Consider the following 12622-nt stretch of genomic DNA (forward strand, 5'->3'; position numbering starts at 1 on the left):
CCAAAATCCAAACTAATCCGACATCTTTTCCTCCACCTGCCTCACTGTTCTCATCCATTTTTTTGTAAAACCCTGTTCACCCATACCCCAGATATCCTTTAAATATAAGTGGCTTCCAAAACTTAGCGCAGAAAGTTATGTCAGTGTTCAGTAGTCTCTGGCTTTTAATTTGCAAATCAATCACGTCTGATTTGGTTGTTATTATCTTATATGTTCCTCAAGGAAGGCTAATGTATGTGTTTGTTTGGCTGTAGCATTAGCAAAATATCTTATGACCAGTAGATGCATTTTATTGAAACAGAAAGCAATTACTGGACGAACTACAACTACGAATGTTGTTAGTCAGCCTCATTCATTCTGGCTACCACAGCTAAGCAAACACAAAAAAAAGGTTTTAACTCAGCTAATTTTACAGATATTGAGCTAAGATCTAGCATGGTAGTAGGGAAGAGTCACATCCATAACATACCCTGAGTGATAACTAATCACACAACATCTGTTTTCAAAACTTTACCATTACCTGTTGAAGTCAGTTGCGTCTGTCTGTGAGCAAACTATGTCATGAATCACTCAATGGATTTGAATTAGATTACAGCTGATTCACCTTTGGGATCAACTCAATTCAAGATGTCTACCACAGCCAACTGAACACAGGAAACGAAAAATGGCTATAACTGAGCCAGTGTTTATGGTATGGTAATGGATGAAAATTATCCTCAATACAAACTTCTAGCAGTGCACATTGCACACCATTTTTTGTCTAAAACCTCAAGCTGCCCCAGTGGGTAAGGCAGCTGTCCTCTGATTGGAGGATCAGGGGTTTGATAAACTTTTGAGTCACCCCAACCCAAGATGCAGCTAATTAACATTAGCCAAAAGAAAAATGGTTACAGCCCATCCCGTTTTACAGATATTAGGCTAAAATTTGGAGTGATAGTATCTGAGAGTCATCCTAAACTCGTTCACTGATCGCTATAACATCTTGCAAGATACGATAGAAATGGCTTCCTTCAAGGGATGGTGGGCGTCTAATTTATTTATTTAGCTGATTTTATCTTCCCTTCACGGCGACAACAAGCACACAGTTTATCTGTCGTACCGGGCGAACATTTTTCTGAAGCGCTCAAAGTGTTTGACAGCTTTTTGTAGCTCAAAGAACAATGTTTTCTCCTCTGTGGTCTTCACATCGACGGCCTCACTTTAACTCTCCTCTCCTCCTCTCACCTCTTGTTTCTTTTTACGCTTTTGTTGCCTGCAAGGAGAAGAAAGCTTGTCAGAGGTGTCTGTCTGAATGGGGCAGGTGGATTGGGCGAAAAAAGACACATGCATATGAGTGCATGATTCTCTTAAGGGATAAAAGAGCTCAATACTACTTAATTATCAATAGCTTGATGATGATGAATACCTTTGATGGTGGTTTAAAAAGAAGCAGCAGCCGCGCGGGCCGCCTATTTATGGTTCCTGTCTCAGTGATCCTTTTGCATGGCAAACAACAAGGAAAGAGGGAACGAGACAAAGATGAAAAGACTGAAAGGAGGAGAGGAAGTGCGCCTTTTGTCACTCAGCACATACATCAAGCGAGAGCAAAGAAGGGGAAATGAGAAAGCGTGAGGAACGGGTGGAGAAAAGGCATAAAGAGTGCTCAATAGGGCCTGCGAGCAAAGAAGAAAAAATAAAATAAAATAGCAATGCATCTCTCCGAGGAGCTGGAAATCATAGATTGGATATGTTTCCTCTTTCTGTTCGAGGCTGGCAGTCGTTGCAGTGTGCTGGGTGATCTTTAGAGGGTGCTGCCTCCAGGTGTGCAGTCATGGGAGCAGTGGAGCGGGGAGGAGGAAGAGGAGGTGAAGGATGGAGGACAACACTGTTAACGATGCTTCAGGGGCAGCAAACAAAAACTTTAGCTAAAAGTTTAAGTTGTCTGCCAGAATATTTTGCTGTTATGATAGTAATAATTATGATAAGTGTATGAATCTGGTGGGTTTATTTGTCAAAATCTAGACACATTTTTTGTGTAATTACAAGCTCATTTGTTATTTATTGCTGATATTGTCCCAGTTTAACTCTTATTTGGAACCCTTATCACTAATAAAAGCTAGTTTTTGCAAAGCAAATTGAGCCTAAAATATACAAAATCATACCAATTCAAGTTAAAATAAATTTTATTTCTAAGTCACATTTAAAATACATCTTTGTTAATCAAAGGGCTTTACAAACTGAGTGACTCGTCCTCATCAGGATCAAGAACTTCTCAGAAAGTCTTATTAATAGCAACAGTTTATTTTTAGTCAGGAATCAGTTTTCTGATTATAGACCTGCTGCAGGTTCAAACAACAATCTTTATTGAAGTTTAGGGGATTTGAGGTTCTCGCTAAAATAACTGATCTGACCTTCACCTAAAGTCTAGCTTGAAATAGAGATAAATTCTACATTTTATTAGTCATTTTTATTAAAGAAATCTGAGTACTTATTCAGTAGTTTTATGTGTTTGGAAGTGAGGACTGCAAACACTCAGTGATACGTTTAAAACAGGCTGAACCTTCAGATTGATACGATTAAAATAAAACTGATGTATTGAAAAGACTGAAATTAGTCATTTTTAGAGTTTATATTTCTGATCACTGTTCTAAATCCGTTAGATGTTGCTTTTTATTTAACTCATAAATAGTTAAATATGCTTTTTATTCCAGCTGGGTGTTTTTTTCAAAGATGAAAGTCTGGATATATTTTCTCAGGGCGCTCTGTTTAATCTCTCCGTATTTCAGGCATGTTTGGTTCCAAATCATTTTTTTTTGTTGGTTTTAGTTAAATAATGACTTATCTTTGTTGTGGGTCGTAACAAATTTCATAATAGACAAAACTGATTGTTTAAAAAGTACCTTTTAAGTGAGCACTTGATACCATTTTTAAGACTAAAGTCGAAGTGTTTAAGATATAAAATCACTTTTCGCCAGAAGATTATGTTCCAGCAGTTACATTCTGAGAACTGGCTGCAGCCTGAGGTCATGCTGTGCTTTTGATATTAGACTGAAAAAAAAAATGCAATCCTACTGGATCGCAGTGTTTGTTTCTCTCTTTTTTTAGTGGTTTGTTGGTTTGTTTCTCTGACCAACCTGACCTGCTTTTTTGGTTTGTCCTTCTGCACTTGTTTCTCCTCTCACCACCCGCCCCGTCACTCGCCGTCGTCTGGCTCTCTCTCTTGGCCTCATGATCTAGAAAGCAAAAAGCTTCTTAAACAGGTCATGAAAAGCTCCAAACTGCTGCACGGTTTGCCCGTTGGAAACTGGAACCCATATTAATGATCGAGTTACCTCTAAGTGCAGCAGCAGGAGCCTAATTTTAATGAGGTGGTCAGTCAAACCGGCGAAACCGAGGCATTGAGTCGAACGTTAGGCTTCGATAATTGCTTGCGACAGTCAGTATTCTGCAGGGAACACAAAGGCAGGTTTCTACTCATGATAACCTAATCATCTGTATGGTATCTGTTATGAAACGTTGCTTTTTTAGTTTTGATTTTGGTTATATAAGACTTTGCAGCTAGCTCCAGTTTTAATGTTGTGGTTTCACCTTACTTATAAATAACAGAATTTAATTTAATTTGTTTCTGATGTTTGAACCATCAAAACTCTAATAGAAGCTCTGCAGGAAAAAAAAAAAATTAAATTGAAATTTATCTAGTCAGAGTAAATTGCAAGCTTTATGGTTTCCTCCACATATTGCAGTATGAAAAGAAACAAATCATACAGTTAAAATGTGATGTCAGGTTAAAGTTTGCTTGGCATGTATAACCAGGTGTCAGTAATTGTTAAAAACTAAGCCAAAAGGCAGAAACAGGGTGTGAACGAAACAAGTACACTTCATGAAATTTGCAAACTAATCTTTGGCAGCCATGACTTGAGTTTATTTTCTGTCTACGTCTTTATCAGTCTCCTAAATTATTGTGGAGGAATTTCGTCCCTTTCAGCTTCACTTCATTGAAATATGAAGCAGTTGTTTAAGCATCGCTTTCTAACAGTCCCGACATGACATTTCAATCAGGTTGAGGTCTGGACTTTGACTGATCATTGCTGTGGAAAATAAGATTCACTGATAAGATGCTGATAGGCCCTTTGACGTGTCCTCGTTAGGTTGTTGTTGCTGCGTGTGAAATCATTATCAGGCTGCAGGATACAGTTGGAGCCAGTATTTGGTTTTCACGGTCTCACATTTGACTAAAATGTTGTGGTGTACAGAGGAGTTCCTGCAAGCTTGTCTGGTCCTGTGGCTACAAAACAAGTCCAGATCATCATCCCTCCACTTCTTTGACAGCTACTATGATATTTGCCCTAATGGGTGTAGTTTGTCATTATTTATGTCTTGTCTGTGAAAAGACTATTGTCATTTTGAAGTCTAGATATTTTTGAGATATAGTTTTAAAAACCAAAACTGTTCTGTCATGTCCTTTTTGGACTCTTCCTCTAGAAAACCTGTCTTAAAATCCCTACATGCTTAGTCTTTTTCCTAATTGCACAGTTTAGAGCTTCACCTTTTCATATTACATATGCAGGATTTAAGAAAGGTCTGCAAAGTCTGACAAGTAATTCATGCTTTCTGAAGTTTCTTTGACCCGTATTCAGTCTAACCTCAAGTTCTTACTGTAGAATGATGGACCCACAATCATTTTATAACCCTCCACAGATCAGTCCCATCTCCTTTGCATTTTGTTCACAAACACATGAATTCTCCAGACAGAAAAACTGCAAAAATAACAGCTTTGCAGATGGTCAGTTAATCAATAGCACTTAATTTGCAGCTCTTGGCAAATATTTGTTCTGATAAAGCCCATGAAAGCAATCAGGGAGGATTCAATTTGTCACAAACTCCTTCTTTATATTTGGCAAAGTTAAAAAATACTGCCATGGTTTAAGACACCATGTTTACCAGAGGTTATTATCTCCACTGACACTTAAGATGAAAGGACAATAATGTTTTTGTCTGTTGTCATTTTAACAAAATACCTCATGAACTACTGGACAGGTTTTTAAGTAAAATTGTAGAAAGTGTGCAGCTAAAATGAGAAAAACAGTATCTAAAACAGCAAAACTTTAGTTAATAGGAACAGAATGGTAGCTAAAAGCTATAAATAGCAGAACAGTAGCTAAAAGCTTAAACTAGTATAAGAAGACAACCAGATCAAGTATGCCGATTTCAAACATGCAAAAAAAAACCGACTTCAAAACAGAAAAAACAGAAAAACAAAATCACACAATAAAAAAAGCAGATGTTTGACATTGTTTATCATCATAACCGGTACGTTAGGCCTCTCTGTCCACAAACGAAGACCTGTAGAAGTACAGGAAGTGTGTTTGCTCTTTGATCACTGCGTGCAGATCAATGCAGTCAATTCCAAAAGATCCGCTTCATGTTCGACAGCGCAAAGCTCCCCCCGTGGGAGGAGAGGGGTGTGTGTGCAGCCACCATGTCCACCATCTTCCTGTCACATTACCATACGCTCCTGCAGGAAGACTGCTAATTACGCCTGTGCGTGACAGCCGCACAGCCAAGGTGGTGGGAACAAGACGGCTGGGAGGGGAAGATGAAAGGAGGGGGGGGTGGACCCTGTCTCTTCGTTTGTGTGAGTTTCTGTGAGAAGAAAAGAAGGTCACTTTGTTGTAATTCTTAGAATCCACAATTGAGAGAGTGAAAGTCCTCTAATAAAGTCTTTTTTTGACTTTAATTAGGAAGTGATAAAACCCACACTGGCCAAAAGGTTTCAACATGTTAATAGTTTGTTTAATAGCTCAGTCACAACTAATTGGATTCGAATGGCCATTAAAAAGATGCACCTCAGCACTTCTCTGGCACATCAGCTGAAGTAGGGCGCTACAGTTAAGCAGGACTGCCAATCCTGAGTCATTTTTTATTTATTTAGTCACAGCTTGACGCGCCTGCGTATTGCTATTTTTACAGCTCTTTTGGTGCATAGCCCAGTCAGTGGTCTGGTTGCCTCTTCGTCTGCAAAAGGTGAGTTTCAAACAAACTCAGACAGAGAGATACGACTGGTGAAAATTCACAGAGGAAGAGTCTGGCTGTGATATTCTTGTGGTAGTCCTCGGGCTGCGGAGCTCTCCTGGGCTTTGGCGGAGGTTCTGAACTGTGGGAAAAGGAAGATCAACAGAAGGGAGAGATGACAGGTAGTCACCTCTGAGACAAGAACAGACTGAAAAGATCTGAGGTTTAAAACTATCACTTCTCTCTTTTTTCCTTTAAACTCTGCCTTCTTAAACATACAATACTTTTGAAATAATTGAGTTAATTAAAAAAGTTACGGCAGCTACAGAAAAAAACAATACACATTGGGGCTGTTGACTGATTTTTAAAAAACATCTGATACTATAGATCAGTGGCTTTCAATTAAAATCCAGCTTGCTCCGCCTAAAGCAACTTTTCTCTAACAGAGGTCCAGAATATATATATTTAAATTCTCTTTTAGTGGCAGCCACAGCCATGCTAGCTGTCTTCACTCACCTTATTGTCTTTTTGGACCTGAAACTGCAGGGAAACTGCAGGCCAGACGTGGAAGTCACCGTAAATGCTAGAAAAGTTACCCGACCTAAAATAAATTACTGTAAACCATGGGAAAGCTGTGCCACTTGAAATAAATTACTATAAATGTTTGAAAAGCTGAAAAGCTACCTTAAATAAACCACCTTACTTTAATTTTTACTTTAATTTGACGACTGATGTGGGTCCACATAAGACTTCATTTGCGGCCAGATCCGGCCCCTGGTCTGCCATTTGGGGACCCCCACTGTAGATGGTTGTTTGTTCTGCGTTCTGTGAACAGTTTTCATTTTATAGTTAATTATTTTAAGTATAAAAGTTGCAAAAACCAAAAATCATAGTACACTATCTTTTAATTAAGCTTAACATTTTGATTAATAAATGATTAAAATGGCACAAAGTATGCAGGAGTTGTTTAAATCAAATAAATATATGAAATAAACTATAAACAGGAAAACAAAAGTGTGAATGCTGAACCAACGGGGAAATGAAATTAACGGATTATTGTGTTTTGAACTGTTTCTATATCCGTCTGTAGTTTGTGTGGAATAAAGCTTTCTTTAAAGGAGACAGCATTTCCCTCATCTAAAGCTTCTTACAGCAGCTGTCTGTTATCAAATCAAATTCAGAAAATTATAAGCCCCACATGCTCTTTCACATGCTTACATCATAGGCCGACGCTTTTCCCTCGGCACCATTACGCCGCTCAGATCTCCAAACTCTATTAACCTTTTCAACAGAGGCAGGGAGAGATCGACCAGACTTTGACACTTTTTCTGTTGAATTTATTACCTGCTGCAGGTTTGGAGTTAAATGAGTTAACTCTTGAATGGAACTGATGTTTTCAGTGATTTTTTTGCATGTTACAGAGCAGACAGGCAGGATATTTTTAGACACTTTGAGGTTGTCCAAATGTTAAACTCGTCATAATCAAGACAAAAAAAGCAAAAACTCCAAAGTGTACTACTGCCAAAGGGTGAAGGTGGCCAATGATGTTCTTGCCCCTCAATTTTACAGATATTTTGACATGGTAGTAGCTGAGAGTCATTCACAACACATACTCCAAGCATGAAATGGCTAATATAATCATTTTCAAGGCTTGACCAAAATGTCTACAACATAAGATGATCTTAGTCTAAAACACTGGAATGGAAGGCTGCAGACCTTTAATTAACACAAGAAATATATATATTTTTTGGCCTTTTAATATAAAACAAACCACTGCCAAGCTTGTGTCCGCCCTGCTTCTATCTGTGGTCCTTTAGTTGCTTTTACATCTTGACAAGTGTCCACATGTCCTCCTCAGAATTCACTGGACTTAATGAAGACGGACACACACCTGTCCGTGTAAGTTTGACGGTGAATGTCAGAGTGAAAATTAAATCGCGAGGCTGAGGGAAGTGTTGGAGGACTCGTAAAACAAAAGCATGTCAAAGCAAGAAAATTCCTGCAGCGTTGATGGTGTCTAAAAAGTATTTAACCGTCTAAATTGAAAGAGATTTGGAGCCACTAATAGGACAGAGGAAAAAATGCAGGCTGAATTTAAGGACAAGCGTTCCTTGAATGAATGCATATCGCCCGCCACCTTTCATACCAGACTTTCAGACAGATCTTCTTAAGTCAAACCTTGTAAGAAATATGTGCAATATCATACAATAATGTACATTATGTAACATATCTCACGTGAACGTGAAAACCAGTAATTATTTTGAGTTTTACTGGATCCATTCAGTTGTTTATGAGATATTTTGCTAACAGACAAACAGTTGGTGCCAAGGTTTAAAGCAAAAGTGTTTCACAATGTGTCATGATCAAAGCAAGTATTAAGAAAGATGCTCAGCCACTATTTAGCTCAGTATTTGTAAAACTGGCTGAGTTATAACCATTTTTGTGTCAAGGTCAGTTGGCTGTGGCATCCATCTTGAATCCGGTTAACTCTAACAGTTAATCTGTTGTAGACGTACAACCCAGTTATTGCTTTCTGAAAGTTTTATTAAAATTCATTCAGTGATTTATGATGTGATTCAGCGATGTGATAAAAAGGCTTTTGAAACAATTACATTTGACCTAAATTACTTTGCACTCTGGACTAAATTTGACCCAGTTTTGTGATAATTTTGACAAAATTTAGGCTGCTTGGAACCAAATGACTCCTCAGTGAAACGTCGTTACTCGATACACATTTGTTTTGTTGTCCTCTTAAAGAAGATCAAATCTCTTAGGATTTGATATTTCTGAAAGTGAAACGTCTCTCTTGTCTAAAGTCTGTCCTTGTCCAATATGTCTCCTCTTGCGACTCTTGCCTGTTTTATCTGAAAGCTTGTTAAACGTGTTTAACAACCTCCTCCCTGTCAGCACACCACAAGTAGGTATGCAAATATATGCAGGCGCACACAGGCACGTACGGCATCAGACCACCTCTTTCTGACAGAACGAGAGCGCGAGAACAAGTGTTTGCTCTTCACACACACTTGTAGAAGAATCAGGCAGGAAATCAAGAATCAACGTTTGTTGTAAAAATGAAAGAAAGGTGCAAAATGTATTATTATTATTATTCATCACAGGAGTTCCTTTTACACACACATCAGTCTGCATTTGCATCATTACTGCCTGAGAGTGGCATCTTTATGCTGTCAGTAATTCAGATTTTAAGAGTTTATTGCTTGTATGATTAAGTTTTTAGAAAACTGTTTACCTGCAGGAATAAAACTATTACAAGGCTAAATAATCCAATATTTAACTCATTCAAAATGTAGCCTTGTCTTCCTCAATACTTGTTGAATTTTCACCTTTTTTCCTCCTTTCACAACCTTGTTGTTTTGAAGGGGAATGCTTAAAAACACAGTGTGAAGTTGCTGTTAATTGGCAACATGTTAGCTATGTAGTTGTAGCTGTTTTGATCAAACCTCGTAAACGATGTGATGTGCAATCTCTTGTAATATTGCGAGGTCCTGCAAGATGTGTTAGCGCTTAGAGTAAATTTGGGGGAAACTATCAGCTACTACCACACCAAACTTTAGCTCAATATCTGTAAAATTAACTAAGTTATAGCTGGTTTTGTATTAGCTAAAGTTGATTAGCTGTGATGACCACCTTGAATTGGGTTGACTTCAAGGTTATTCAGTTGTAGATGTATATCCAGTCGTTACATTTTCAGAGTTTCAATAAAATCTGTCCTCTAGTTCATGAGATATTTTGCTAACAGTGTAGACAAACACACACATACACGTGCAAAAACATCTTGTTTCGCCTGTAGCAGCAGGTGGTAACTTAGGGTTAAATTGCTAAACTATATATATGTATAATTCAATCCAAATTGATCATTTCCACAACAGCAACGATGTTCAATGTGTTGCTAAAACGAAGCAGACAAAATGAGAAGCAGACAGTTTAATCTTTTGTCAACGCGGGGAAGCACGTTTAAAGAGATTTTCTAAGTGTGGAGGGTTTTTTTTCCGCCCAACTGGTAAACCACATTTTGACACATAAAACCTGCACTTTTTTGTCAGAATGCACATTTTACGGTATTAAATGTAAATCCCTGTGACTGCAGACATCAAGTCTGTTTAAGAGGTCTGCTGTCGAGTCATTTCCACTCGAGACAACCTGAATCACTAAGTGAGACTCTTCTTGCTTTAACAGGCTGAGGGATCCTCCTTTTTGCAGATGGGAGCTTCTCTGGAGCAGCAGGTCATCTGCATGTTCAAGGTATGGAATTACAATTTGTGACAAATCTCCTTTATGCACTGGGAAAAATAAATGTGAGCTTTCGTAACAAATAATTCAAGGATCAAGCTCGACAACTGGGATCTCTCAGGCTGATTAACACCATGAAGGGACATCCCAAGAGTCAGTGGAGGGAATTCCTGATTTGAAGTTCAGAGCCAGTTCACACAAACTAATACAATCTGATGGACTGTACGCGTTCTCATGGGATTAGAGAACGTCGTCGTCACATGGTTTTGAAAGTCAGTGGGATAATCTCAGAAAAATCTGTTGTGCTCTAATTTTAACTGAATATGTGGAGGATTTTTACAACAGAGCGTTTTTATTCAGCTGCACAGAAATCAGTGAAAGTATAAAATCGTCTCAAGTTAATAGAGCCTAGTTGTAAAACTCATATGGTTATTAGATCAGCGGTCCCCAACCTTTTTTTGCATCACATACTGGTTTAATACTGGACAACTTTCTCACAGACGGGTGGGTAAAAGAAGGCTCCCCAGAAAAATTAGTTTTTTTGCATGAATCAAGCAGAAGAAAAAGGCACAAATGAAAATGGCCTTTTTTCAAAATAAATCACCCCGCAGGCCACAGCAGAAAAAGTTCAGATACATTTATTTTTTAAGTCATGTTTTTATTATTTCTGTACAGCCTGGTACCAAATAATCCATGGACTAGTACTGGTCCTTGATCTGGTGGTTGGGGACCCACTGGTTTAGATATTTAAGCAAATAATCTTGTTTACCATCCGTAAACATGGAAAAATACTGATCCAACTTTCCCATTGAAATGCAACGATTAAATTAAAACTGGAAACAGGAGAAAACAACAGGGTTAGTTCACTGGAAACTTAAATCATTCACCAACTTACACTTTATATTATGGTTATTTAAAAAGAAAAAAAAAAAAATCAGCATTGAAATAGAAATTTACCATTTTGAATAAATATTATCTGCTTACTGCTGCTTTTAGTCTATACCTAATATTTGCAACATGTTTTCTTAAATAATAGCCATTAGACTAGAAACTTGTTAAACCTATTTTATGGTTAAATTCTTTATGCTAAATAGTAAATTAGTGTATAGGTTAGACAAAAGCTCACTTATCCATGTCTGAATACTGAAGTGGATGTTAAAAAAGGCCCAAATGTTTCCAGAATCATCAGGGAAAATACTACATTATACATTTTATTAGTCTAAGTGCAATTAATTACAGATACTGGTAGCAGAGCTCTAGTTAGACTAAGATGTAAAGTACTTAATTACTTAAAGAGCAGTTATGTTTTGGTTTAACTAGAGGTTTTACAGCATGTAGTAATTTTATCACGATAGTGCGCTGAGTTGACATTTTCTTGTTGCTAACACTTGACCGGGCTTGGTGGGAGGCTCATTAGAACAAACTCCTGCTCCCCGTTTTTCACATTATGCATGATACATGTTTATTGTAGTAAAATAGGCTATTTCAATGCATTTTTGTACCGATGTCACAGCATACAGGACACACAAAGTGTTGACAGTTTGTGGCTTCGACAAACAAACAATACACAGCGATAGAAGGTGGCAGCCACAAACTTCATCTAGCACCATCAGTGGCCATTTCAGTGTATTTTAGTGACAGGCAGCCTTCACATGTTCAAATTACTACTTTATAACTCTCACACTGTAGCCATATATCCTAATTTAACTCGTTTGTTTCAGATCTTGGAGGAGTATGACTGGGGCGAGTTTGCGGTGGTCACCAGCTTGATGCCAGGCTACGACACTTTTGTGGATATCGTTCAGTCCTACACAGATACTTCCTACTTCCTGTGGAACCTGCAGGATATTATGACCCTGGAAATGTCTGTTGGCGCCAATGACTTGAAGACCAAACGCGTGCTGCAGCAGGTACGATCAGTCGATGGCATGCTAAAAGTTTGCATGAAAAGGCCTTTGCAGGGTTAATGGACTTGTGAAGCTGCAAAATCACTCCATCTTTTCACAAACCTCATATTTTTTGGTTTTTAGAGTCTTTTTTGCTTTTTAAGTGTATGCCAGCTTCTGGAGCTAAATGGTAAAAAAGCTTTGAAATTTGACTCAGAAAATCAATCTGTCAGTCGAGTTTCTGTGCTTTTACACCCGTCTGGCATCAACAGGGCAAAGATGGAGGTTGACCTTTAAAAAGTAGATAGTGTTTATCGTTAAAAGCAAATCCATCTCTAAGGCAAAGCTCATAAACAAGAAGTGAAGGTCCTAAAAACCAAAGTTCTGACATGTACCAGGGCCCTTTTTTGAGAAAGTACAAACATTTTGTACAAAATAACCTAAAAGGGCCAGCGCATTGCCCAAAAAGGGCATTATTGCTCACTGTTGGTGTTGTA

The 12622-nt window shown here is 38.1% G+C and overlaps 1 protein-coding gene across 1 annotated transcript in view; it reads left to right on the plus strand.

The window, feature by feature from the left end:
• Window positions 1-12622, plus strand: part of LOC108249855 (glutamate receptor ionotropic, NMDA 2C) — a 65736-nt gene that overhangs the window by 20500 nt on the left and 32614 nt on the right. Inside the window, exons 4-5 of the mRNA XM_017439492.3 lie at window positions 10186-10251; window positions 11961-12149. Coding sequence (XP_017294981.1) covers window positions 10186-10251; window positions 11961-12149 — 255 coding nt within the window. The remainder of the gene's footprint in view (window positions 1-10185; window positions 10252-11960; window positions 12150-12622) is intronic.

Source organism: Kryptolebias marmoratus, linkage group LG17 (genome assembly GCF_001649575.2).
Source record: "Kryptolebias marmoratus isolate JLee-2015 linkage group LG17, ASM164957v2, whole genome shotgun sequence".
Lineage (NCBI taxonomy): Eukaryota > Metazoa > Chordata > Actinopteri > Cyprinodontiformes > Rivulidae > Kryptolebias > Kryptolebias marmoratus.